The 24,919-nt window shown below is 48.0% G+C and overlaps 1 protein-coding gene across 1 annotated transcript in view; it reads left to right on the top strand.

Annotated features, from left to right (window-relative positions):
• Window positions 1-24,919, top strand: part of LOC146063271 (calpain-13-like) — a 75,761-nt gene that overhangs the window by 46,949 nt on the left and 3,893 nt on the right. Inside the window, exons 10-23 of the mRNA XM_083175506.1 lie at window positions 1,136-1,290; window positions 3,326-3,337; window positions 4,910-5,112; window positions 8,511-8,579; window positions 9,179-9,247; window positions 10,282-10,324; window positions 13,556-13,618; window positions 16,309-16,366; window positions 17,677-17,747; window positions 19,049-19,117; window positions 20,483-20,561; window positions 21,892-22,008; window positions 23,914-23,969; window positions 24,840-24,888. Of these exons, the coding sequence (XP_083031632.1) occupies window positions 1,136-1,290; window positions 3,326-3,337; window positions 4,910-5,112; window positions 8,511-8,579; window positions 9,179-9,247; window positions 10,282-10,324; window positions 13,556-13,618; window positions 16,309-16,366; window positions 17,677-17,747; window positions 19,049-19,117; window positions 20,483-20,561; window positions 21,892-22,008; window positions 23,914-23,969; window positions 24,840-24,866 (1,091 nt within the window). The 3' untranslated portion in view covers window positions 24,867-24,888. The remainder of the gene's footprint in view (window positions 1-1,135; window positions 1,291-3,325; window positions 3,338-4,909; window positions 5,113-8,510; window positions 8,580-9,178; window positions 9,248-10,281; window positions 10,325-13,555; window positions 13,619-16,308; window positions 16,367-17,676; window positions 17,748-19,048; window positions 19,118-20,482; window positions 20,562-21,891; window positions 22,009-23,913; window positions 23,970-24,839; window positions 24,889-24,919) is intronic.

The following is a 24,919-nucleotide window of genomic DNA, read 5'->3' as shown; positions in this document are numbered from 1 at the left end:
TAGTGTATTATGGGCTAGGTGACATAAGGGAGATTGCTAGACTAATGAGGGAGAGATGGAGATTGCTGCTATACCAGGGAGTCTCCTGCAGAATGCAGAAGGGGAGGTAACAATGATGTAATGGACCCCATACATCAGCAATTAATTGAGACAATCCTCCGTTCTGGAGATGATTGTCACAATTAATCTTTAATGTGTGGGCCCCCCCTTTTGGCGATCCCAATCAAAAATTAATAAGGATAGCCAATCGATTGCTGAATTAGATTTTCAAACATGTTTAAAAATCTGGTTTTATTGGAGTTTCATTTTTGTATGTGTGGGCATTCTAACAGGAAAAATCTGACGATCACTGAAACAAATCTGTAATGTGTGGGCAAGTCCATTAGATTGAAGAAACCATTTATCATGGGGAATAAAAATCACTGGATCTGAGAAGCAATTAATTGTGATTGCTGATGTATGGGGGCCAGTGTATTGTGGGCTAGGTAACATGAGGGAGATTGCTAGACTAATAAGAGGGAGAGGGAGATTGCTGCTATGTCAGGGAGTCTCCTGCAGAATGCAGGAGGGGAGGTAACTATGGTGTAACAGTGTAATGTGGGCTAGGTGACATGAAGGAGATTGCTAGACTAATGAGGGAGAGAGGGAGATTGCTGCTATTTCAGGGAGTCTCCTGCAGAATGCAGGAGGGGAGGTAACTATGGTGTAACAGTGTAATGTGGGCTAGGTGACATGAGGGAGATTGCTAGACTAATGAGGGAGAGAGGGAGATTGCTGCTATTTCAGGGACTCTCCTGCAGAATGCAGGAGGGGAGGTAACTATGGTGTAACAGTGTAATGTGGGCTAGGTGACATGAGGGAGATTGCTAGACTAATGAGGGAGAGAGGGAGATTGCTGCTATTTCAGGGACTCTCCTGCAGAATGCAGGAGGGGAGGTAACTATGGTGTAACAGTGTAATGTGGGCTAGGTGAAATGAGGGAGATTGCTAGACTAATGAGGGAGAGAGGGAGATTGATGCTATGTCAGGGAGTCTCCTGCAGAATGCAGGAGGGGAGGTAACTATGGGACAGACGGTGTACAGCCATGTATAACATACACTATATAATGCAATCCCGCTGCTCTGATTGCTGCAGATGACATATGGAAGAACCCCCATTACGTGATCACAGTGCCTGAGCCACAAGGAGCCAAGAAGGGTTACAATGTGACTGTGGCCCTCATGCAGTGCCTGAACAATGAGCGGAAGTACAGCCCTAGCTGGTTACCCATCGGGTTCTCCTTCTGCAAGGTACGGTACCAATACCATCTAGGCAGCAGAGCGTAACTGGGCATGGAACCTTCTGTATAATAATACATTGCCAGGCCTTATGTATTCTGTGGAAGGGGCTTCTATACTGTGGCTTCAGTCGCGCCAAATACTCCCTTTTGGTGCACCAGGTTACGGGGGGTCTTATTTGGGTATGGGTCATTGTGTCGACACTAGTGAGGTCGACATACATTGGGATGACCACTGAAGGTTGACTTTCCTTAGGTCAACACATGACAAAGGTCAAACACGCCTAATGTCAACAGAGTCAAAAGGTCGACACAAGCATTAGGCCAACATTGGTCGACATCGGGGTTTTCACATTGTTTTCTCACGTGTGTCGACATGGACACCTAAAAAGTGCTCTGTGTCCCCTCGCATGGCTCACTGCCCTCACACTATTATATTCTCCCTCCACGCCGTAGTGGATGGTAGGGCATAAAATTCGGCCTGTCGGCCCATGTCGGCTCAAAAAACAACTCCTCATATCGACCTTTTGACTGTTGACCTTCCCGATGTCCACAGAATACTCGTCGACCTTTTGATTCTGTCAACCTTAGGCATGTCGGCCTTTTTCATGTGTCGACATAAGGTCAGTTGACCTTCTGTGGTCGACACAATGTATGTCAACCTTTATTAGTGTCGACCTAATGACCATATCCCCTTATTTGTGTACACTGGGGTGTGCGACCTTTGTACACCTGTGCCCTGGAGAGAAATAAGATAGAATGGACCAGCCAATATTAAGCCTTAACAAGTGATGAGAGTGATAAAGAGAGATAAAGTAGCACCCAATCAGCGCCTAACTGTCATGTCACATGCCATGTTTGAGAAATGACAGTTAGGGTGGATTGTCTGGTCCCTTATCACTCTTTAGCATTCTCCACTTGTTAATACATTTGGCCCTGCATTTGAAAAATGACAGGTAGAAGCTGGTTGGCTTATACTTAATCTCTCTCTACACTTTACCTCTCTCCGATGCTTAATACATCTGCTCCTGTTTCCGAATCTGTACTAGAGAGCATTTAAAGTACCGTATAGGGTGGTGTTAGGGGCACTGGTAATGTTTGCCAAGCGGGTATTTTAGTGCCTTTACCTGGCATTATTTCTTCATGCCTCTGTGTAGCAGGTCTGGGTACAGGGTCACATCTGACAGAGTCTGAGTGCCTAATTCAGGTTGCCATGGTAAGCAGCAAAATCTGCTGTTGAAACGGCGCCCATGTAAAGTAACCTGACCGCCCACGTACAGCGAATGGGACCATTGTGTGACCAAACATTTTTTATCCTATCAAAGAACATCAAAGGGACCTTCGGAGTGTGGGCGGGTACCTGTGATGTCATAATGTCCCTCGGTATTTGTGCAATGCACCACTGGGAACATTTGGATGGTTATGGTATACTAGGTCGACATTCATTAAGTCGACACCACTAAATAGTTCACATACTTATGGTCAACATGTCTCAAGGTTGACACAACCTTTAGGTCAACAATGGGAAGGTTGTTGACCCGAGTTTTTCACATTATTTTGTCCTGAATGACGACACAGTCGACATGGACATTAAAAAAGGGTACCGATGCGCTCGCCATGCTTCAGGCACGGTGCCTCGCTACGCTTGGCACACTATTTAGTTCTCCCACCGCACCTAGTGGATGGTAGGGCAAGAAATATACCGCCTGGCGGCACAAATTGGCCACAAAAACACTCATGTCGACCTTTTGACTGTCGACCTTCCCATTGTCGGCCTAAAGCATGTGTTGACCTTGAGACCCTGTCGACAATGAGTATGTCGCCCATTCAGTGGTGTCGACCTACTGACTGCTGACCATAGGGTGTCAACCTATGAATGTCGACTTAGACATGGTTGACCTAGGGTCCGGATACCCATTTGGACAGCAAGGGTATCTTTATGGGGCCCCTTAGGACTTGCTGGGCCCTAGGCGGTCGCCTAGGTTGCTTTGTGGTGAATCTGCCTATACCTAAAGGGACAGAACTAATTGGTGTGTTTATTTCCACAGGTGGCAGCCAAGGTAAGAAAGCCATAAGCTGCTGGTTACAGTATATCACCTGCAGGTAGGTGACAAATGTATCATATACAATATATATATATATAAATACTATATATATAAAATAGGAATCATACATCCCAATATTCACAAGGTACAAACTGGGGCTCCCGCACTGTGTGCCCGATAAAGGGACATAACCTTGGTGAATGAGTACATGGCTCTGCAGCATTGCCGCGATTGCAGTACATACTCGCGTTTCTCTAAAGGGGTATGGCCAGCGCTCTGTAAATAGAAGCCTTATGCACGTTATTGCAGGAATCCGTCAATAGGTTGACACTATAAAGATTGACATCCATTAGGTTGACCACTAAATGTCAACAAAGCTTATGTCGACATGAAAATATACAGTTCCGACTAATGCAGTGAATGAACATGCACTAAGCTGACACCGGTGCACGTGGAGATGGTGCTGAATGGGATCTGGATTTGGGAACCCTGTTGCGAGCCATTGAACACATGCAGATACGGCCGGTAGTAATATCATAAGATCTGAGCAGAAATAATGCAAAGCCTTCTGCTCTATTACTGACAGGCACTGGTGGGGGGGGGGGGGGGGGGGGGGGTGCACTTTACAAGGGTAACACCGAGATTTAGGCACAGTGGATTAAACGCAGCATTTTCCCCTAAAGCAATCTGGGTTTATTTTATCTAGATTAACGCAGCTGTTCTGTTAAATGGCTCACAGCTGAGCACCTTCACTAACAATCACCGACGCACACGTCATAATGTGCAGGCTTATATGCCGCCTGTACTAGAAATCCAAGGATCGTATGCAACATCTCCCTAGTGTACGGGCTACATTACACCAACATTTTTGAGTTTGAAATTGCAATGAAATTTAAATGAAGACTTCTCATTGATCCACTCATGTGACCATTGAACGATTTTTTCTGAATGATGTTTCCTGAATATGAGGCCGCTGATTGGTTGACAGAGCTCTCTCTCTCATCCAATCAGAGGGCCGCCCAATGTTTTAAATAGTTTTTTAAAATTGTGTCGCTACCGCTCCTTCACAGTGCTGCGCTCCACCGCTCCGGTCCCCGATCCACCACCGCCAGCACTACGGTCCCTGCTTCACCTGCCGCCAGCCCTCTTCCAGCACCCGATGTGGCATCACAGATGGCACGAGACATCGGGTGCTGGAAAAAAAAACACACTGGGCACCACAAGATATGATCGGATCGGCCACATTTTTATTCAACTGGGCACTTGCTGCCTGATTGGCATTCAGGGGGCCTTTCCGGGGTGGACACCCAGCATCTCATTGACATACCCTGTGCAGGCATTGGTTGACATCACGTGAAGTCAACGAAGTAAGTCCTCAGCTACCTTTCAGCTGCGAGCAGAGGTAAAATAATTAGATGGTAAGGAAACCGTTGAAGGTTTTTACCTCTGTGCGGGTACTTGCTTGCGGATGTGTAAGCTTATACATCCGTTCACGGCATAGCAACGAGATCCGGCAGTGGCGGGGGGGGCGTTATACACAAGTCTATAGAATGTAACTGAGCATCTTGTGTCTGTTGCGCCTTGTAGGGTGTAAAGAACGGATCGCAACAGAAGTACTCCCGCCAGCAAGTAATGGAAACGATAAACTCAGGACTAGAAAGAGCGCGAGAGGTCACCAGGTCATTCACAGCGCCGCCAGGGAACTACGTCATAATTCCGTACACAGAGAACAAAGGCCAAGAGTCGGAGTTCCTCCTGAGAATTTTCACCAAGACCTCCGAAATTGCAGAGTAAAATATTTAATATACTCCGTAGAAGAGTAAAGCGTTCGTAGAACGATTTCCAGAAAGTAATATGTCACTTCTCGTCACCGTCATCTGATCTTACTGTGCACGTGGTGCATGCGGCCCCTGATTCTGCTGAAATGTTTTTATTAAGGATTAAGGGATTATATAGATACATATTAACGGAGAATGAGAAAATATTATTCTTTATTTATATGGCGTCACAAGGGTTCTGCAGCGCCTGGCACAGAACATAAACACATGAGCGAAACAAGTAAACAGTGATTTACAGAATAAGACAATGCTCCAATAAGCATCGGGATGGCAGGAACCGAGCTTTAAGTGCCAGTGTAGGGAGCTCGGACCTGAACGCAGGACAAATATTTCTAAAAATGGGCAAAACCAAGCAGCACTGCTGGTGGGGCAGATGTAACAGGTGAAGAGAGAGCTAGATTTGGGTGGGTTGTGTTCAAATTGTAATCTAAATTGCAGTGTAAAAATAAAGCAGCCAGTATTTACCCTGCACAGAAACAAAATAACTCTCCCAAATCTAACTCTCTCTGCACATGTTACATCTGCCCCAACTGCAGTGCAGCATGGTTTAGCCAATGGTGAGAAAAAAATGGTCCAGCGATCAGGTCCAACCTTTTTCTCTCCCATAGCCCTTGATTAGGCTTTTCGGTACTTGTTTCCTAGCACGGCCACAATCGCGGGCATCGTGTACCTTAAAGTTAAGGTACACGATGCCCGCGATGGACCCGGTTTCCTTTGAAATCAGGTTCATTTTGCCGGCAAAGGAAAAATCGCGGGCATCGCGTCGGTCGCGGCCATTAACATGGCCCCCGACGCGACCAACGCGATGCCCGCGATTTTGCCATAGGCTTCAATGTTAAAATAATTTTTAACATTGAAATCGGGAGCATCGTGTCGGTCTTGTGCCATTATAATGGCACAAGATGAGATGGACTTGATTAAGTCCATCTCACATAGGAAACAATGTGAAATGGGCCAATATGACCCATTTCACATTGTATATGGCCCCGTCGTTACCCCACGATTGACGCAAACCCGAAGCGTGGCGAGCGCAGCGAGCCCGCGAGGGGCGGCGGTGCGCATCCTCCGACCTTTTCAGTCCCCTACTATCCACGTTGGCGTGGAGTTGAGAATATAAAGAGTGGCGAGCGCAGCGAGCCACTGAGCACGAAGCGTGGCGAGCCCCGCGAGGGGACGCGTATACCTGTGATGTAATACGCGTCCCCTCGTGGGGCTCGCCACGCTTCGGGCTCGGTGGCTCGCTGCGCTCGCCACACTTTATATTCTCAACTCCACGCCAACGTGGATAGTAGGGGAATGAAAAGGTCGGAGGACGGGCATCGCCGCCCCTCGCGGGCTCGCTGCGCTCGCCACGCTTCGGGTTCGCGTCAATCGTGAGGTGGCGTTCAGGGTGTCAAATTGGGGGTGTAGGGAATATTTTATATTGAATCTAATGTAAAATCGGGTCCGAGGGACCCTATTCACATTTGATTCAATTAAAAAATCGGGTCGGTCGCATCGCATGCGATGCGACCGACCCGATTTTTCCGACACGACCACCCCGATGGAAATCGGTGCGGCCGTGCTAGGAAACAAGTACCGGCTTTTCATTTATGTACACCCCTCCTCTCAATTTAAAAGATCCACAGTACTTACGAGTGGAGTGGAAGAGAGCGCTATGCGTGTCCTTATATTAAGGAGTAGCGGAGGAGTAGCGTGTGGTCAGGAATCGGGCCTCTGGCTGTGTACTGTCTCCCGGGTTCCGGGCTAACGCCTGTAGGAGTAATGTCGCTGCTTCCTCCACCTGTGTCAGTGTGGGGCAGATGATCGCTGATGTCTGAGGGCAGCGTGGGTAGCTCCCAGTGGATTGCTGGTCGGGTGAAAGAATGAAGAGACGCTGATGACGCTGCAGACGGAACCAGAGGTGACGCAACGTGGTTCATCTTCACGGCAACGGGAGACTTCTTATGCCATCGGGAGACTTCTTCTTCCACTATTAACAATATTATTTTCAAGTACCTTCCACAGGTCTGCAGTGCACTGTACCCCCCAGGAGTAGGGTGGCCAATCCCGGGAATCGGGATCGGCGGGATTCCGGGATTTGGCCCCAAAATGTCTGGGATTTCAATCCCGGGATTGGACTATCCAATCCCCGGATTTCGGGATTGTACAGTCTATTGCCTGGCAGCGTCTGAGCACCCATTCAGATGCTACCCGGCTGTTACCGACGCAGGGTACGGCTGAGAGAGGTCAGGCGGGGAGAGGATACCGGTCATTCCGCCCTCTGTCACTCACTTGTTCCGTGACACTGACTGGAGGGGAGGGGCGACGAGCGGGTTTCAGCGCCGGAGGTACAGCGCTGCGGCCTGCGCAGTGTGACCTATGGGAGACAGCCGCCGCCTGCACCGCTCCACCGCACTAAAGTAAGGGGGACAGGGGCGGTTTTCTTTTAGGGATGCCAATCCCGGGATCCCAGGAATCCCGGGATTGAGCATTTTTCAATCCCAATTCCCGGGGTTGAAAAAATGCCCCGGGATTGGCATCCCTACCCAGGAGTACAAGAACCCCAGGTTGGGAACCACTGAAGTAGATAATAGTCTGAATAAGAGATGGGAAAGCCCATGAGGGGAGAGGGCCCTGCTCGTTAGAGCTTACATAATAAGAAATAGGACTAAAAGCCCCCATACATTAGGCCCTTACTTCCCCTGAGCTCCCCTGGAAAGCGCATTTAGGATTTGGCACTTGGCATTTTTGCATGTGATAAATCGCATGCGATTTATCATACGTAATAGACCAGGGAGCGGTGAGAGCGCCGTCAGCCAATCAGTGGCCTCCTTTTAAGGCAGCCACTGATTGTCTTGCAGTGAAATCCCCCATTGTAAATAGTTATGTTAGATTATCCAGAATTTTGTTTATTGCTGAAGACATTCAATTACAAGGGGAAGCTCGCCATCTGCTGGCTACAGAGAGTGCAGCAGACTTGGAATTTAAAAATGTTCCTTAAATGACCACAATAAAGTTTAAAAATTATGTACCTCAGGAGAAGGAAACCAGAGAACCCAGAGGGGACACACACAAGTATGGGGAGTACATATAGACTCTGCACAGATCGGGCCTTGGTGAGACTTGAACCATTACCCCGTCTGTGCGGTTCATGGTGTAACTGTGCCTCCTATGTACAGACGTGACAGAGCTCTTGTGTCGCACTCGCCATAAACATAAAATACAATAAATAGACAAAGCGCGTTCCCAAAACCTTCCAATTATTACAATGTATGTAATATCCTCTATTAGCGTTATTGTAGTCCCCTAATGCGTCCCATCCACAGCCAGGGGTTCTGCTTCTATCTGATTGCTTATTTGTATTGTAGATATGAAGACATGAACACAATGTCCAGGGAAGACAGCCAAGAACTGGATCCCAGCAATGCTCTATCACAGTAAGTGCCGACGCGTTACATGTCGACATAATGAAGCCCTGTTCCTATTCTCCAATCTTGTAGATATAGGTCATGATTCACGTTAATTCGCAGGGGGCATCCCCATGACAATGCTGGGCATTCCCCTGGAAACGTGGGCGGGCCAATGCCTGCACGGGGTTAGTCAGCTGACATCACATGACGTCAACGCTCGGCCAGGTCTTCAGTGACCATTGAATGATTTTTCCCCCGTACGCTTGCATGCGAATTAATATGTCAGCATACACATCCATGTGCATGCTTTGGAGGGGATTCGCGGTGCGACAGGGGGTGTTTGTTTACCCAGCAGGCGGTGTTTATTCGCTCGCTAAGCAGCGAACGGCCCATGCTTAGTGAGCGCACCTGAATTAGGCCCATAATGTGGCCTCCCACAATTTTAGATTACACCCCCTCCATTATTCAGCTTTGCATGCCCAGCTAAATGCAATTTTTAGAATGAAGAGTGTTGCGATTCTCAGTCTTTTTCCGTGCGCGCTGAATAGAGGATTCTGGGAGGCAAAGTTCCGGTATATCATCACTGCAGGACACAGATCAGCAGCTCAACAGTTTTTGTATTTTAGGTCTCAGAATAACAAATCAATGCAAAGAGGCGGCAACCAGGCCATGTACCAAAACAGCAGCGCACTCAGGTGGGTTACGTTTTCTGGTTTCCTATTTGTCCTGCGGAGGGGCCGATTCAGAGTCGATTGCTGATCAGCAAATTAGCAGGTTGAGCAATTATCCAGTCACTGTGCGTGCATACAGATCGTATCGTGCATGCTCGGACCCAAATAGCGACAGAAATTGCGCATGGAACGTAAACACAAAGCGAAGGGAGGGTGAATGAGAAAAAGGTGGCATTTGGGGGCGTAAATCGGTCGTTTTCTGAGAAAAAATGCAGATGTGCCCAGGTGTTTTATGGGGGGGCCTGTGACGTCAGCGCTGGCCTCGATCACCCGGTTGCACAGATGTGGAAGGGTCAGACTCAGTACATTGCACAGACTGGAAAAACATTTGATGGTTCGGGAATTGCGTGTGGAATTGCGGGTGGATAGCGATCTGTGATCATTTTGCAGTTCACTAGTGGACTTGCACGCGGCGGGTTTTCTTTCTGTATGGGCGGTGGCTATCTACTCGCCGTCATCTGCAACGATCTCTTCCATGTCGACCTTTTCACCATGTTGACAAATAGTGGTCGACCTTTTCACTGTCGAACTAATGTCCCATACCCATAGCTATGCAAGGGGAGCAAATATATTTCTATTTCGGTTTCTGTGCAGGGTAAACACTGGCTGCTTTCGCATGCAGCGCCATACATGTTAGACTGCTTTGTTTTTACACACTGCAATTTCAGTTCAAACACCCCCTCACCCAATATATTATATGTGCACGCTGCCACACAGTAGTTCCGTTTTCATGGAGCTAGAGCAGGCCAGGATTCACCTGCCTATTGGACCAGTACATTTAGATGATGAGGATGGTGGAGGTGATGGTAGGACGATGGGGGGGAGGTAGTCTGTGTAGTCTGCCGTGCCGGGTGGGTGGTGAGGGTCTGCGTTGTGTATGTAACAGTACAGCAGTTATTCTGTTCTGTAATTACACAGTGAGGATCACAAAAGCTGAGTTATATAACATTATGTTTTATACTGAACCATAACTTTTCCTTTGCTTGGTTTTGTCGCAGTGACTTTGGCCCGAGGCTCAGTATAAACACTCCAAATCCGAAGGTAAATGGATCCTCGTATCTGTAATTGCTTTTATCAATATCTGTCAGGAGTTAGAATGCCCAACTTAAGGGTTTTGCCAGCGAACATTATTCTTGTATAAATCTCGCACAGACGTGGTCTAGTATGCCATGTCCCGGAGACTTTGATTTACAGCCTGGTACGAGCCGGCTGCCTTTATGTCTGTAGGATGGCGATGTATAATTAATTGTACAGTGACATGCACAGCAGTGTCGCCTATTGCGGGGTATCAGCCTGTTCTGGGCAGGCCTCTGATGACCGTGTTTGTCCTGTCATTTCTGTTCTAAAGGGTTAACATCGAGAATCAGATTCACCCGTCACCCTCACACTGTAAACTCTGCAGGCAAAATAAAGCCTTTTACACCGCCGAAAAATCCGGGTCAGCGGCGGGTCAGACCCGGATCTTCGGCGGTGTAAATCCCTAACGCCGTGTCCCTTTACACGGGGCTTCTACCCAGGTCCTGACCTGGGTAGAACACGGCTAGGACCTGGGTAGAGGGCGGTGTAAATGGGAACGCCGGGTCGGATGACCCGGCTCCCATTTACATGAATGGGGAACGTCCAACCTGCGGACCGCAGCGTCCGCAGGTTGGACGGGTTGTCAGCCTGACACTGACAGCCGGCGCTGCTGTCTGCTATACTCTGCAAACAGCAGCGGCGGCGGGGGAGGGAGGTGAACGTATGCCTGTGTACGGCATCCATTCACCTCCTGTCCAATGGCGGGGGGGTGCGCGCGGGGACTGGGGGCAGCCTAGTAGCTTACCTTAGTGCTTAGCTGCCCCCAGCTGCGCTCCGGGTACGGCGGCGTCAATCAGCGCTTGAAGATGACATCGCGCTGTCATCTTCAAGCGCCGGGAAGGGGCGGGAGGGGGGTGCGGGCGTTTAAGCCCGTCCGGTGTAAATGCCCCTAAACGCCGGGTCGCACCCGGCTTCAACCAGGGTCCAAAAAGCCGGGTGCGACCCGGCGTTTTGGTCTAAAAATATAACTGGATTTATAGGAATTGGCAAATAAAAACTAAAATCCGGATCCCAGCATCATGGGGTGTCCAAATAATAATCATTTATTTCCCATGGAAATCTCGTGTTTCTAAATGTTCATTTTATTGCAGACAGTTTGCATGGGACACGGTCATTAGGTCTACAAGCATTCGGTCGACAGTCATTGGGTCGACATGCAGGAAGGTTGACATGACTGAAGGTCGACAGGGTCATTAGGTCAACAAAAGCATTAGGTCGATATGTGGAAGGTCGACGATCAAAAAATCGACATGGGTTTTTTCACATTTTTTTATGAGCCGACATGAGCTGACAGGCGGTATTACATTCCCTACCATCCACTAGGGCGTGGTGGGAGAATAAAATAGTGTTCTGAGTGCAGCGAGTCATGCGAGGGGACACGGTGCTACGTTTCAGTGTCCATGTCGTCTGTGTAAAAATTCGGGACCAAAAAATGTGAATAACCTCATGTCGACCTTTTGTCCTTCGACCTTCCCCATGTCGGCCCAATGCTTGTGTCAACCTAATGACCCTGTCGACCTAACCCATGTCGACCTTCAGTCATGTCGATCTTCCTGCATGTCGACCTTAATGCATGTTGACCTAATGGTGTCGACCAACATGCTGGAGACCTAATGATCCACACCAGTTTGCATATAGAAATCATTAAATAAGTTTGTCATTCTGATTTGCCGACGCCTTGGATCCAGACGCAGAATATAATTCCATGTTCAAGCATTAAATACATAGGGAAAGATTGTTACATAAAGATACCGTGACTGGGACACAGTGGAGTAACTCCCAGAGACATTGGAGGACATTGGAGGTACTGGGTGCTGGGCTCCGGAGTGGGCGGTTGAGGTCACATGACATCAATGCCTGCCCCCTTTTCGGCCATCTCTGTCTGAAATTAAAGTCAGTTCAGACTGACTCTTATTTTCGAAGGGGAGAAAAATCATTTGATGGAATGACGATGCGGGGAAGTGATCTAGTCAGGGATTACATTGCCCCCTGTGTGTGCCCCAAAAGAAAATGGATGACCATCGATAGGTAAAACCATTGACGGTCACCCATTGCAATCGTGGTTGCACCATATCCATCAATGGCCATCCCTAGTCAAAACACAGATAACTCCATGCCATCACTATGCATTTATAAGACAGCGCCACCTGCTGACCCTCCAGTGCCTTGTCAGGCCTATCTTTTAATCTCTAAACACCCACATATCTATCCATACCTCCCAACTGTCCCACTTTCCGCAGATACTTTCTGTTTTTTGGGGGGTTGTACCCACATACCGCCCAGGGCCAGCAGTGTCCCATGGCAGAGGGGGCAGTTGGGAGTCCCCCCCCCGTCGCCCGTGAATAGACACTGTGCACATGGACACAGCGTCTACTGATGCCCCAACAGCTGCGAAAACAGGGCGTGGCCTCGTGAGAGCATTGCGAGTATAGACAATGTCTCTCCCCGCTAGGCCACGTCCCCCAAATTTCCGCCGCGTGAGTGTCCCTCCTCCTGCTTCATCAAAGTTTGGAGTTATGGCTATCTATTTATCTATCTATCTATCTATCTATCTATCTATCACACACTGATCTCATATAGAGTCTCTGAATCCAAAAAGTAGATTAATAGAGATACATTGAACACAGTGAAATTTCAGGTAATTAAGAGGTCAAACCGCCGTCTACAATTTCACCGTGGCATTAATTAAATAAGTTAATTACATTTGCTGTAATTATTCATTAGTGCTGACTGACAATGAATAGACTCCTTGACCTTGTGGAGGTCACTGTGATACATCGGAGGGATGGAAAACTTCAGTAATTACACAGCAGAATCTCTCTGCATCTGCAAGTACCTGCCACAGGTCTACGCGGGACTAAGGCTGGCGCTGGCCTTCTCACCGCTCTGCGCATAGTTGGCAGGGCAAATACTGAAATGGCGCAACAAACGTAATGGAATATTCCAATACTGGAGGGGGAGATGTATCGAGGATTAGAGAGACAGAAAGAGAAAGCAGCTGCCTGAACCAAATAATCACCTTCTATCATATCAAATAGTGTGCTCGTTAAATGACAGTTAGAAGCCGATTGGTGGAATTGCACAACTTTATCTCTCTCCAATACTTGGTTTATGTCTTTTGTTTCTCTTTGGCAAAGCCGGTCTTATTATGTGGATATTTGGTGCTGATTTAATGTTCTTGTGTTTCCTATTCAGGCAGTTTTAAAAAAATATATAGATGGCGGCTATGAAAGTGTTTTTGCTCATTATGCAAACCAGGTGAGTGTATCCCGCAGAGGGTCAGTAACTGTGCGATTTGTATTTTTGTAATGCTGTCATTTCTCTGTGTCCCCATGTACTGCATCAGCACTATGCACCGTACATACAGATGTGTCCTCATACAGAGCCGGCCTTAAGGTGCCCACAGACGCATCGATCCCGGCGTGCGTTCTGTGCTTAACTAGCACACATAGCATCGCATCGTATGCCTTGTGCATGCGATGCGATGCTATGCGATAAAAAGCTAGTACAAAAAGTATGTGCAGCACATACTTTTTGTACTGTGCCATGAGGTGCCGTGGGAGCGCGCACCCCATCGCATAGCATCGCACCGCCGGGATCGGTGCGTGTGTGGGCACCATAAGGCATAGGCAAACTAGGCAATTGCCTAGGGCATTTGGAATGCCTAGGGGCATCAGCAGCTTCTACTGATTAAAATGATATGCAGCATGCCTATATTCTGTGTGTGAGTGAGGCTGTATCTGCATATGAAATAGTGTATTCATGGAAATCACTGTAACATAGCATTCCGTATGCAGGTACAGCCACAGTCGCACACAGAATATAGAAATGCCGCATATCATTTTAATAATCGGAAGCTCCTTGTGTGTCCTGTCACATAACGAATTTTCAGCAAAAAAGGCATCCAACGTTAGCAGAACTGTCCAGGAGCTGCATGGCCTATTGAGGCAAGATGTATGAGGAAACATCTGTATCCAAGCTGAGGCAGAGGTCACAGTGTTAGCGGCTGTGCGAGTGCTGTCTGCAGGTGGGTTGGTTGTGCAATAGTGTTCGGCATATGTGTAAGGGGCATTATGTGTGTCATGTATAAATGCATTAATAATGTGCAACATATGTGTAATGGGCATTATGTGTGTCATGTGTATAAGGGCATTAATAATGTGCAACATATGTGTAAGGGGCATTATGTGTGTCATTATGTGTATGAAGGGCAATAATAAAGGTTGGCATAATGTGTAAGGGTCATTATGGTTATAAGGACATTAATAATGTGTGTCATGTGTAAGGGACATTACTGTGTGGTATTATCAGGGGTGCCGAGAGAAAGGGGTAGGGGGTACAAATTACCCAGGCCAAAGTCTGATGGAAGGGCCCAGTGGGGGCCCTAAGCCCCCTCCCCTTAAGTGACAGCAGCAGCTGCAGCTCTTCTCCTCTGCTGAGCACACACTGCTTTGTGCTGGGTTGCAGTGTGGCCATGGAGGTACTTAAAATAAAATATTTTCTCAGGATTCAAGGGTATAATGTGAATAGTGTGAGGAGTAATGTATATAAGGTAAAGTGTTACTACTGTGTGATGTAACGTGAATAAGGGACACCATCGCATGATATAATGTGAATAAAGTTGCACTACTGTGTGGCATAATTTGAATTGGGGGTACTATTGTGCGGCCATGCCCCTTACCAGCAAGAACACACTCTGTTTGGGCTGCGCACCGAATGTGTGCGCTGTTTCTATTTAAAATATTGCGGGTAGGGGCACCAAAATGTTGACTGCTATGATGAGGGTTGATGGTGCTGGGAAAGGGGAGCAGGGTCAGAGGCGGAACTAGTGACGGTGCTAGGGGGCACCAGCCAAAATCTTGCCTATGGCGTCATTTAGGCTAGGGCCGGCTCTGTCCTCATACATGCAGCATCCATACACCATTGATTGTGAGACAAACGTAGTGTACCCTTATTTTCTGACCACAGACATCAGAGCACTAGGGACAGGTGTGCTTAACTGCGGAGAGAGGTTAAGTGGATGGAAATAAAGTACCAACTGGCTCCTAACTGTCATTTTTCAAACATCGCCTGTAACATGGCAGTAATGAGCTGGTTGGCTGGCACTTTATCTTTCTCCACTTTATAACTCACCAAAGCTTAGGGGGTCATTCAGACCAGATTGCTGGGCTGTTCATTTGCAGAGCACTGTGAACAGGTATACTCCGCCCCACCAGAGTGAAATCCCGCCTGCGCAAGGCTGCGATTAGCTGCAAATCTATCCGCTCACATCTAGTGATTTCCTGTGTGCAGCCTGTGCGTAGCCCAGGACTTACTCAGCGGCTCCATAGGAACAGGCTGATTGGGGGCGAAGCTGACGTCACATGACTTCCCCTCACACACCTGGGCATGCCGCTCACCATATAATGATTCCCCAGTGTGTGCAGCCTGTGCGTAGCCCAGGACTTAGTCAGCGGCTGCCATAGGAACGGGCTGATCGAAGGTGGAGCTGACATCACATGACTTCCCCTCACACACATGGGCACACCCCTCACCATATAATGATTCCCCAGTGTGTGCAGTCTGTGCGTAGCCCAGGACTTACTCAGCGGCTGCCATAGGAACAGGCTGATCGGGGGCTGAGCTGATGTCACACGACTTTCTCTCATATGCTCGCGTTCTCCCTGACACTCCCAGAAATTGTTACCCCCACCCCTTAAATGCTGGCATCCTGTCAATCAACTTGCGTACGGCCAGCAATGAAAAAAAAATAGCAGGATTTTATCTCGAGATGGCCTTGCGCATGCATACTATGGGCAGTACACATGCACATCCGATTGTCGCTGCCTTGCGATCAGGTCTGAAGTAAATTAAATAATGTAATTTATCGGTATACACTATCAGCATATGGCAAACATTCAATGAATGAGACCCGACCCATCTGTAACACTGCTTCCCCCCATTATCAGAGCTCAGAGATGTACGCAGAGCAGTTACAGAAGTTCCTGAACGATGTCGTCCTTACCGGTAAGTGTGAATGAGCACAGATAACAATACGCCACCATCTGCCAATAGCAATCAATTAACGCTTCATAATGTATTTGTCATCAGGAATGAAATCTAATCAATACCAGCTGTCCAATGTACAGAGCAGAAATTTGTCATGGAAATGATTTATAGGGATTTACTTAAAGTTTTCGCCCCTTTTGCATTTTACACATTTTGGGCATTATTCTGGTTCACTCTCAGAGGCAAATTCCTTCACAAATGGACAAAACCATGTGCACTGCCGATGGGGCGGATGTAACATGTGCAGAGAGAGTTAGATTTGGGAGAGTTATTTTGTTTCTGTGCAGGGTAAATACTGACTGCTTTATTTTTACACTGCCGGGATCATACGCTGCAGGGATCCCGGCGCTGACTGCCGAGAGCGCTGCAGGGATCCCCTGCGCTGCCCAGGTACCAGCCTCCCGGGGGGGGGGGGGTGTTTTGCTGCGAACTGCGGGAGGGGGGGTCGTGGGGGGGGGTGCCGCGAATCGCGGGAGGGGGGCGGGTGGACGGTGTTTTGCCGCGAATCGCAAAAGGGGGGGTCGACCTTTTGCTACTGTCAGGCTTGTCAATATAGCCCATGGGTCCTCAAACTGCGGCCCCAGATGTTGTGAAACTACAAATCCCACCATGCCTTGCCACAGTTTTGCTATAAGGGAGTGTTAAAACTGTGGCAAGGCATGCTGGGATTTGTAGTTTCACAACATCTGGAGGGCCTCAGTTTGAGGACCTATGGGCTATATTGACAAGCCTGACAGTAGCAAAAGGTCGACACGGCAATGAGTTACACATGAAAAAGTCGACTTGAGTTTTTCATGATTTTTTTTTCCATTCACGTAAGGTGAACAAGCGAAACACGCGTGGGTATGCCCTACACTAATTGGGGTCAACGTGCTTACTGCCACCCCCCCAAAAATTGAAAAATTTAGACATTGTCGGTGAGCTATTGCACACTAGGGTGACCAACTCATCCCTTTAATCCGGGACACATATTAATTACACAGGTTCTGTGGCAGTTTAAAACCAGGTGAAATGGAGTCTTGAGGTGTGGCAGTTTAAAACCAGGTGAAATGGAGTCTTGAGGTGTGGCAGTTTAAAACCAGGTGAAAGCCAGCCACAGAACCTGTGTAATTAATATGTGTCCCGGATTAAAGGGATGAGTTGGTCACCCTATTGCACACCCACGGGGCCCAGGGCGATGCTACTATCCCCCGGTGTGTGTAAGAATCGCTGTTACACCACTGCCGCCTTCTACGATCCAGTCATTATTTTCCCTTCTTCATTCGCAGATCAGAGCTTCGCGGCTGACAGGGAAGAGTTCACCTTGGATTGCTGCCGCGGGATATTAATGTTGATGGATGTATCTTTTTGTTTTAGCAGCCCTTCATCTGTTCCAGCTGCTCATTATAAGTCACGGCTTGATGCCATTTGGGCCTTTTCAGGAATTCAGCATCGGGGAATTAATTTGCAGATCGATCCTGATTTGCCCAAATTGGCTGAATAAATATAACCGCGTGATAGTCGCAGGGCGTAGAGAGACGTGGGGGGGGGGGGGGGGGGTAGGCGTCTGAAATCCAACTCACCAGGGATGACCGGAGTGACGCACAAATCTGTCATATGCGACATTCTATAAGATTAAACAGCACATTTACTAAGATGAGAGTTCTGTTGACGATGTAATGGGGCGAATGGAGCTGCAGCTCCAGGCCTCCACATTAAAAAAGGCCCATCACCATGACAGCATGGTTACCAGAAAGACACGAGTTGGCTACATGGTTGGCCCAGTGGCGTAGCTACGTTTTGGGCGCCCCCCCCGCCGTTAGGGGGGGCGCCCCCCCCCCCCCGTCACCACCCCGCCGAGCACCCCTACCCCGCCGCCCATGCAAACCCCCCTCAATCCCCCACAGCCTTACCTATCGCGCTGGTCCCGGCGGCTCCGTTCTTCTGCTGAGGACCACCAGAAAATGGCCGCCCCCATACAGCAGGCAGTTTCAGAGAACTGTGTGCTATATGGGGGCGCCCATTTTCTGGTGGTCCTCAGCAGAAGAACGGAGCCGCCGGGACCAGCGCGATAGGTAAGTCTGCGGGGATTGAGGGGGGTTTAACTATAGCACCGCAGCCCCTGGCGCCCCCACATGCACAGCGCCCCCCCGCGGTGGTGGGGGCTGCGGTGCTATAGTTACACCCCTGGGTTGGCCTTAAATCATAATCAGGGTTGCCTACCCTACCAGAATGGCTGGGAGGATCCTCACGAAAATTCTGCCCATCCCCTGCAACCGCCAAATGACGCATATTGCATCATTGTAGCCACACGCCCCCCCTCCCCGCTGTGCCATGCCTGAAATACCGTGAAATACCGGCATTGCACAGCTGGAGGCGTGGCCACAAGTATGCAATTGCAGTGGCCACTCCCCCAAATCATGTCATACCTTTGTAGCTCAACCCCCATCCAACCCCTTTTTTTTTTTGCACCTGGGCAAAACCATGTTGCACTGGCAGGTGGGGCAGATGTACAGTATGCAGAAACATAGTTATTATACAGAATATTGCGCTGGTGACAGAAAAGTTTCCAATGGGTTTAGTGCGCCATCTAGCAGCAAGTCCCTGTCATTGCCGCAAGCTTGAGGTTTTACTGTATGTTGTACTTTACTAAACATTCAGCTTAATGCAAATGGGAGACTCAATGTCACTGAATTTGGCCGTCTGTGGAAACGCCTGAACATGTGCAAGGTAAATGCAGCTCTCTATGTTAATTTGAGACGGACTTGTAGCCACATGAATGAATGAATGAATGATGGTAGGTAAAATCCAGAACCAGACAAAACCCTGGAACACCGGACCAGACAGGCTCCATTCATCAAACTCTGCATTCCGGAGCTTCTAGTGTCTGGTCCAGGGGGTACCTGACCAGTCAGGAGGGGGGATGGTGTGGGTCATTAGGTCGACAGTCAAAAGGTCAACAGTCAAAGTCAAAATTGTCCACATGCATGACAATTGTAAAGTGCAACGAAATATACTGTGCTATGTAAGAGTCTGTAATAAAAAATTAGCTTGATTTGGGCAAAAGGTTGACATGACAAAGGTCGACGTGGAGAATGGTCGCCATTTGTGTCTATGTCAACAAGCCGACATGGACGCCGTATAAGTGTACCGCGCCCCCACACATGGCTCGCTTCGCTCTATTTTATTCTCACTCTATGCCCACCGGGATCATAAAGCATGAAACAAAACCGTGAAAAACTCATGTCAACCTTTTTTGTGTTTACCTTCTTCATGTCAACCTTTTGCTCGTGTCAGCCTTTTGACCATGTTGACTTAATGCATGTCCACCTTTTTCATGTGTCAAACTTTTAACTGTCAACCAATAGTGGTCAACTTTTTGACTGGTGACCTCGACACGGACGGCCTAATGACCAGATACCTCCGGGGGGGTGTCCCGTTTGGAAGGTGCCTGTGACGGATGTGACCGGGAACAACGGGGGACAAGGGTCACGACCGGTCCGGTTTTTACTGCATCCCCAAACCACACAGGGAGGCTGTAATCTCTCTCCTTGTCTCTCTGGTGACTTTATATAGTGTGGCGAGCGCAGCGATCCACCGAGCCCGAAGCGTGGCGAGCACAGCAAGCGTTACGTTACAAGTATTCCGCGTCCCCGCGCGGGGCTCGCTGCGCTCGCCACACTATATAAAATCAACTCCACACCTACGTGGATAGTGGGGGTATGAAAAAGTCGGGGGGGATCTGGGAAATCTGCATTGGTGAAAAAAGGGGCGTGCCAAAGCACAAGACGCCTTAATGATGTCACTCCTTTCTACAGAATTGATAGGCTGAATTCTGGGTTTAGGAGGGCGTGTCCATAGATCCCCCTGTAGCCAATCACTGGTCTAAGCAAGAGGCAACAAGTAACAGAATGATACTGACTACACAGGCTACACCTCCCTTTTCCCATATTTACCTGTGGGACACATTATACACATGTTATTGAACCATAGAATGCTGCAGTCATACATGTAAGACATTGGAGCAATGTAACAACATAATATATATATAATATACATGACATCTATGCGTATGGTCACATACTGTATTTGCAGGACATGTTCCGGGCCATTGACAGGAACAAGTCTGGGTTTATCGATGGATACGGCTTAGAGAAGGCTGTGCATGAAGCTGGTAGGTTCTGTATTACGTAACGGTCCCATCTTAGTGCCTGTACATAGGATCTGTCACATAAAACCCTATTGGTCCCCATACAGTAACATGCTGAATATATAACACACCGCTGACTACTAGAGGCCACTCGATAGGCCGAATTACTCCTTTGTGTGCTAAAATATATCATAGCAGAAAGCGAAAGCAATTTTTGCAGGGGCACTGATCTGTTTCAAACTTGCTGGATATGGGGCCTGATTCACACTTGTCTGTGCAAATTCGCAGACTTGCGAACAGGTAAACGCCGCCCACCCAGATGCTTACACATCCCCTCGCATGCGGCCGCACAAATGAAAAATCATTTGATAATCGCCGACAATCGAATGTTTTTTTTTTCCCCCGTTCGCAAATAACAGTCCGTCTAGACGGACTTTTATTTCTGCCGGATATGGCCGAAAAGGGGGCGGGCACTGATGTCATGTGACATCAGCTGCCCGCCCCTGAGCAGGCATCGACCCACCTGTGTTCCCTGCGGCCCCTGTGAATGCCCCAGCAAGTGTGATACTCGCTGACTGTTAAGTTACAGGCTGGGTTTCAAAATAGACCGTCAGGAGCTGATTGGCCGGTGATAAAGGCTCTTTATCACTTCTCCCTTATCACTGCTTCATGCATCTACCCCTGGGTGTGGATTACAGGGTGGCTGGTGTCTGGGTCGGCAGTCAATAGGTCAATACCAAAAGGTCAACATGCAGTATTGACACAGGCAAAAGGTTGACATGGCAAAGGTCGCCACTTGAAAAAGTCGACATGGGTTTTTCACTTTTGTTGGGTCAATATTGACACCTGGTCACGTGGCCCCCCAATAAATTGCTTGCTTCAGGCCACACTCTACTGTTCATAATTGCAGTCCACGTGGGTGGTAAAGTATGAAAGAGTCCAAAAGAAAAAAGAAAAAATCATGAACAATTGATGTCGACCTTTTGCCAAGTTGACCTTACTCACTGAATGCCATATAAATGTGGACCTTTTGACCCTATTGACATTTTGACCCCCCGCTGCTGACATTCTTCACCTGTCAGCGGGAGGCACAGCTCCCACTGCCTCCCAAACAGTGTCTCAACTGTCATAAATTCTAAAAACAAAATACAAACAAGATATTACACAGTATACACAGGTTTTTTTTTAAATCATTTATGACAGGTGAGGCGCCGCCTCCCCTGACTGCACGTCCCTGCATGGCGGATCATTCTCTTTAGATGATAACTTTGCACATTTATGAAATTACGGCTTGAAACACAAACCTGAGATGTTTCTACAAGAATTGTTCATTGTATGTTGTTTCATTGTCCAGGACTCATGGCCAGCGACGCCGTACTTAATATAATGCTTCTGAGATATGGAAATTCTATGCAGAAATTTACCTTTGTCAGCTTTGTATGTTGCATGATTCGGCTGGAAACTGTGACAAGTAAGTGACATTATTATCTATCTCCTTATGAACTTTTACTGACAGGGGGCAAGGTAGGAGTTAAAAACGTAAGAAGAGCCAATAGAATTGGAGGTAGAGTTGCATTGTCAGGGACCAGCTGAAGTAGTGCAAGCTGATAGGACAGGGAGAGTGACTTCCAGAGCAGGGAAGTGGTGACAGTTGAAGAGTGGACACAGCAAGGGGGCGGTATGGGTTGGGATGAGGAGATGGATGTTGGAAGAAGAGAAGTTGGAGTGTTATGGTGTTTAGGTTGAGGAGTAAGGGAAGAGGATCCATTGAAGGAGAGGAGACGTCAAATAAAAGTGAAGGGATATGAGATCTGAGAGCTGAGAATTGAGGATAGATGTAAGAAGGGAAAAAGACCAAAGAGAAGAGGAGATGCAAGGACAATAAGCTCAGTCTTAGACTTGTTGAATTTAAGAAACAGCTAGGGCAGCCATGAAGATTGATATAAGAAAGAGGGTGCCGGGGCTAGAGGTCAGAAGAGGAGCGGCAGATTTGAGAACCATCATATTAACCTTATCCTAGACCAAAGTGGCTGATGCGTTCTCCAAGGGAAGAGATGCAGTGAGAAATGGAGGAGACCAGGCACGGAGCCTCAGTGAATGCCAGTAGGGAGCGGGCAGGACAAGTAGGACAAAAAAGCAGTGATAAGAGGGCAGAATGTCGCCTGTCAAGAAGGGAGTGGGAAGGAAGGAAGTTGGACAGGCACTGGAAGATAAGGCTCTACAAGGGTTTGGAGGAAAAGAGGGTGTTGGATAGAGAAAGAGCAAAAGCTGATCATGAAGTGAGAGATAGAGCAAGAGTGAACAGGATTTTTCCCAATGACTTTCTGCAGTGTTGGAACATCTTTAGGTGGACTTGATAGATGCGGTAAGGGGAAGATACCCATGCCACCTTCCTCCTGATTGTCAAGGCAGAAGGTGTGAGAGAAGCAGACGTGTTTTCTGAATGGGAGATCCAAACCTCAGGGATAGCGAGTGGTTGAGGCATTTGGAAAAAAATATAATCGCAGAGGCCAGTTTCTTAAAGAGCATACACACAGGGGAATTTTAGCTAATTTTCTAAGCGATCTGACTAGATCACTTAGAAATTAAGCTCGGATCACTCCTGCACATCGCCTGACTACATGTAGTAAAGATCTAGTCAAATCTCCAGTGTTCTCACCAGAGAACACTGGTCAGCACAGATCGCCCATACACATATAGCAACGTGTGTATCGGCGATCTAGCCACCGGGACGTTCAAGGGAAGTCGTCCTTCCCTAGAGCGCTCAGCACGGAGGGGCATAGGTGTGGATGACCACTACACACAGACGTGATGTTCCACTAGGTGCAGTAGAGAGGGTGAAACAGGAAACGGATACGGAGAGGGTGCAGCAGGAGCAAACAATGGGTGAAGAGAAAAGATAGGGAGGGCAAAGAGAAAGTGGGGCAAATGGGGGGGGGGGGGGGGGGGAGAAGGGGACAAAAAAGATCTAGAGACTCCAGAAGGGGAGAAGCAGGATGGAGGATGTAGTAGTAGCAATGGATGATGGGAGGATGATAGAGCTTGCACCTACAGTAACTGCTTATTTTATAGTAATGTATGACATTGTACAGTAGGTGCCCACACTCCCTTCAGCTGTTCTGTTACCTGTGATTGTTACCACTAGGCACCCCCACGCCCCTCCCTCCGCCCCCTATTGTATCACAGAGCACTCTCTGCGCCCTTCTGTCTCAGGCCCATGAGAGACAGCGCTATGTGATATTGCCATTATTGTTACATTGTATCTCTGTGCTCTCGGACTGTTCTCTTACTGTAGGTTACATGGGATGAGATATATAACTGATAAAGGGCCTGAGGACTGATATAACTTATATTACTTATTGTCATTTATCCGCAGAGGTATTTAATAACCTAACGAAGGATGGCCGCAGCGTATACCTAAGCGCAGAAGAGGTAAGACTACACAGCAAATACTGACGCAGGGCATCACAATCCAATAATCAATACCCATACATGTAAATACTGAAATGGGCTTAGTATAGTAAACACAAAGTACCGGCGGGTTCACTATACAAATATATTGATATATAACACAATGGAGAACCTCAGGGAGTGATATATAATGGGTGCAGGGTGTTCTGTGTATATGGTCTCATGGTCAATGGTCACACCTCACTTTGGGACTGATTCAGACGCCGCCTGACCGAAAAGTCTAGACGGAGATGTCCAAAAAGGGGACGGGCACTGACTTCGTATATCCGCCCCGAGCAGGCATCGATCAGCCTGCGTTCCCATGGGAAACACCCAGCGTTTTCAGGGGACGCCCACAAAACGATGGGCGTTCCCCCGCTGCCGCCTTCTGCCCGCCCCCTTCCCTCCCCTGCATGTGCAGACCTACTCCTTCAGAAACGGGGCCTTATTCGGGCCCCGTCCGATCGTGCCTGAATAAGGCCCTGTGTACCCATTGTCTAAACTTACTAACATGCCCTTTGTGACCTCTTCCTATATCCCCGTTCCACGTCACTGGTGTACTTGTGCGCGCCCGCTGAGTTTGCACTGCGTGAATAAATGCAAGATACACGAACGGGCTTATGTAATACACTGCATCAGACCCAAGAAATGTACATGCATAGGGAAAAATCTACCCCCCCTCCCCCCCCAAAAAAAACAAAAACAAAAAAAAACATTAAAATAATATAAAGTTTTTTTTATTTTATTTATTTATTTTTTCATACTGGCAATTGCATTAGCAGTGAGATAGATGCTGTCCGGATTATTGTATTATTTTGTGTTTTATTGTGTATATCTGTGTCTCTTTTACAGTGGATGCAGATTATAATGTCCAGTTAGCCGCACATTATACTAATGGCTGGTAAGTCGTTTTGGGAAGAGATTTGGCTAAT

Source organism: Crinia signifera, chromosome 3 (genome assembly GCF_055691185.1).
Source record: "Crinia signifera chromosome 3, ASM5569118v1, whole genome shotgun sequence".
NCBI lineage: Eukaryota > Metazoa > Chordata > Amphibia > Anura > Myobatrachidae > Crinia > Crinia signifera.
Note: the sequence above shows the minus strand (reverse complement) of the source record. Positions and strands in the feature narration are given on the sequence as shown.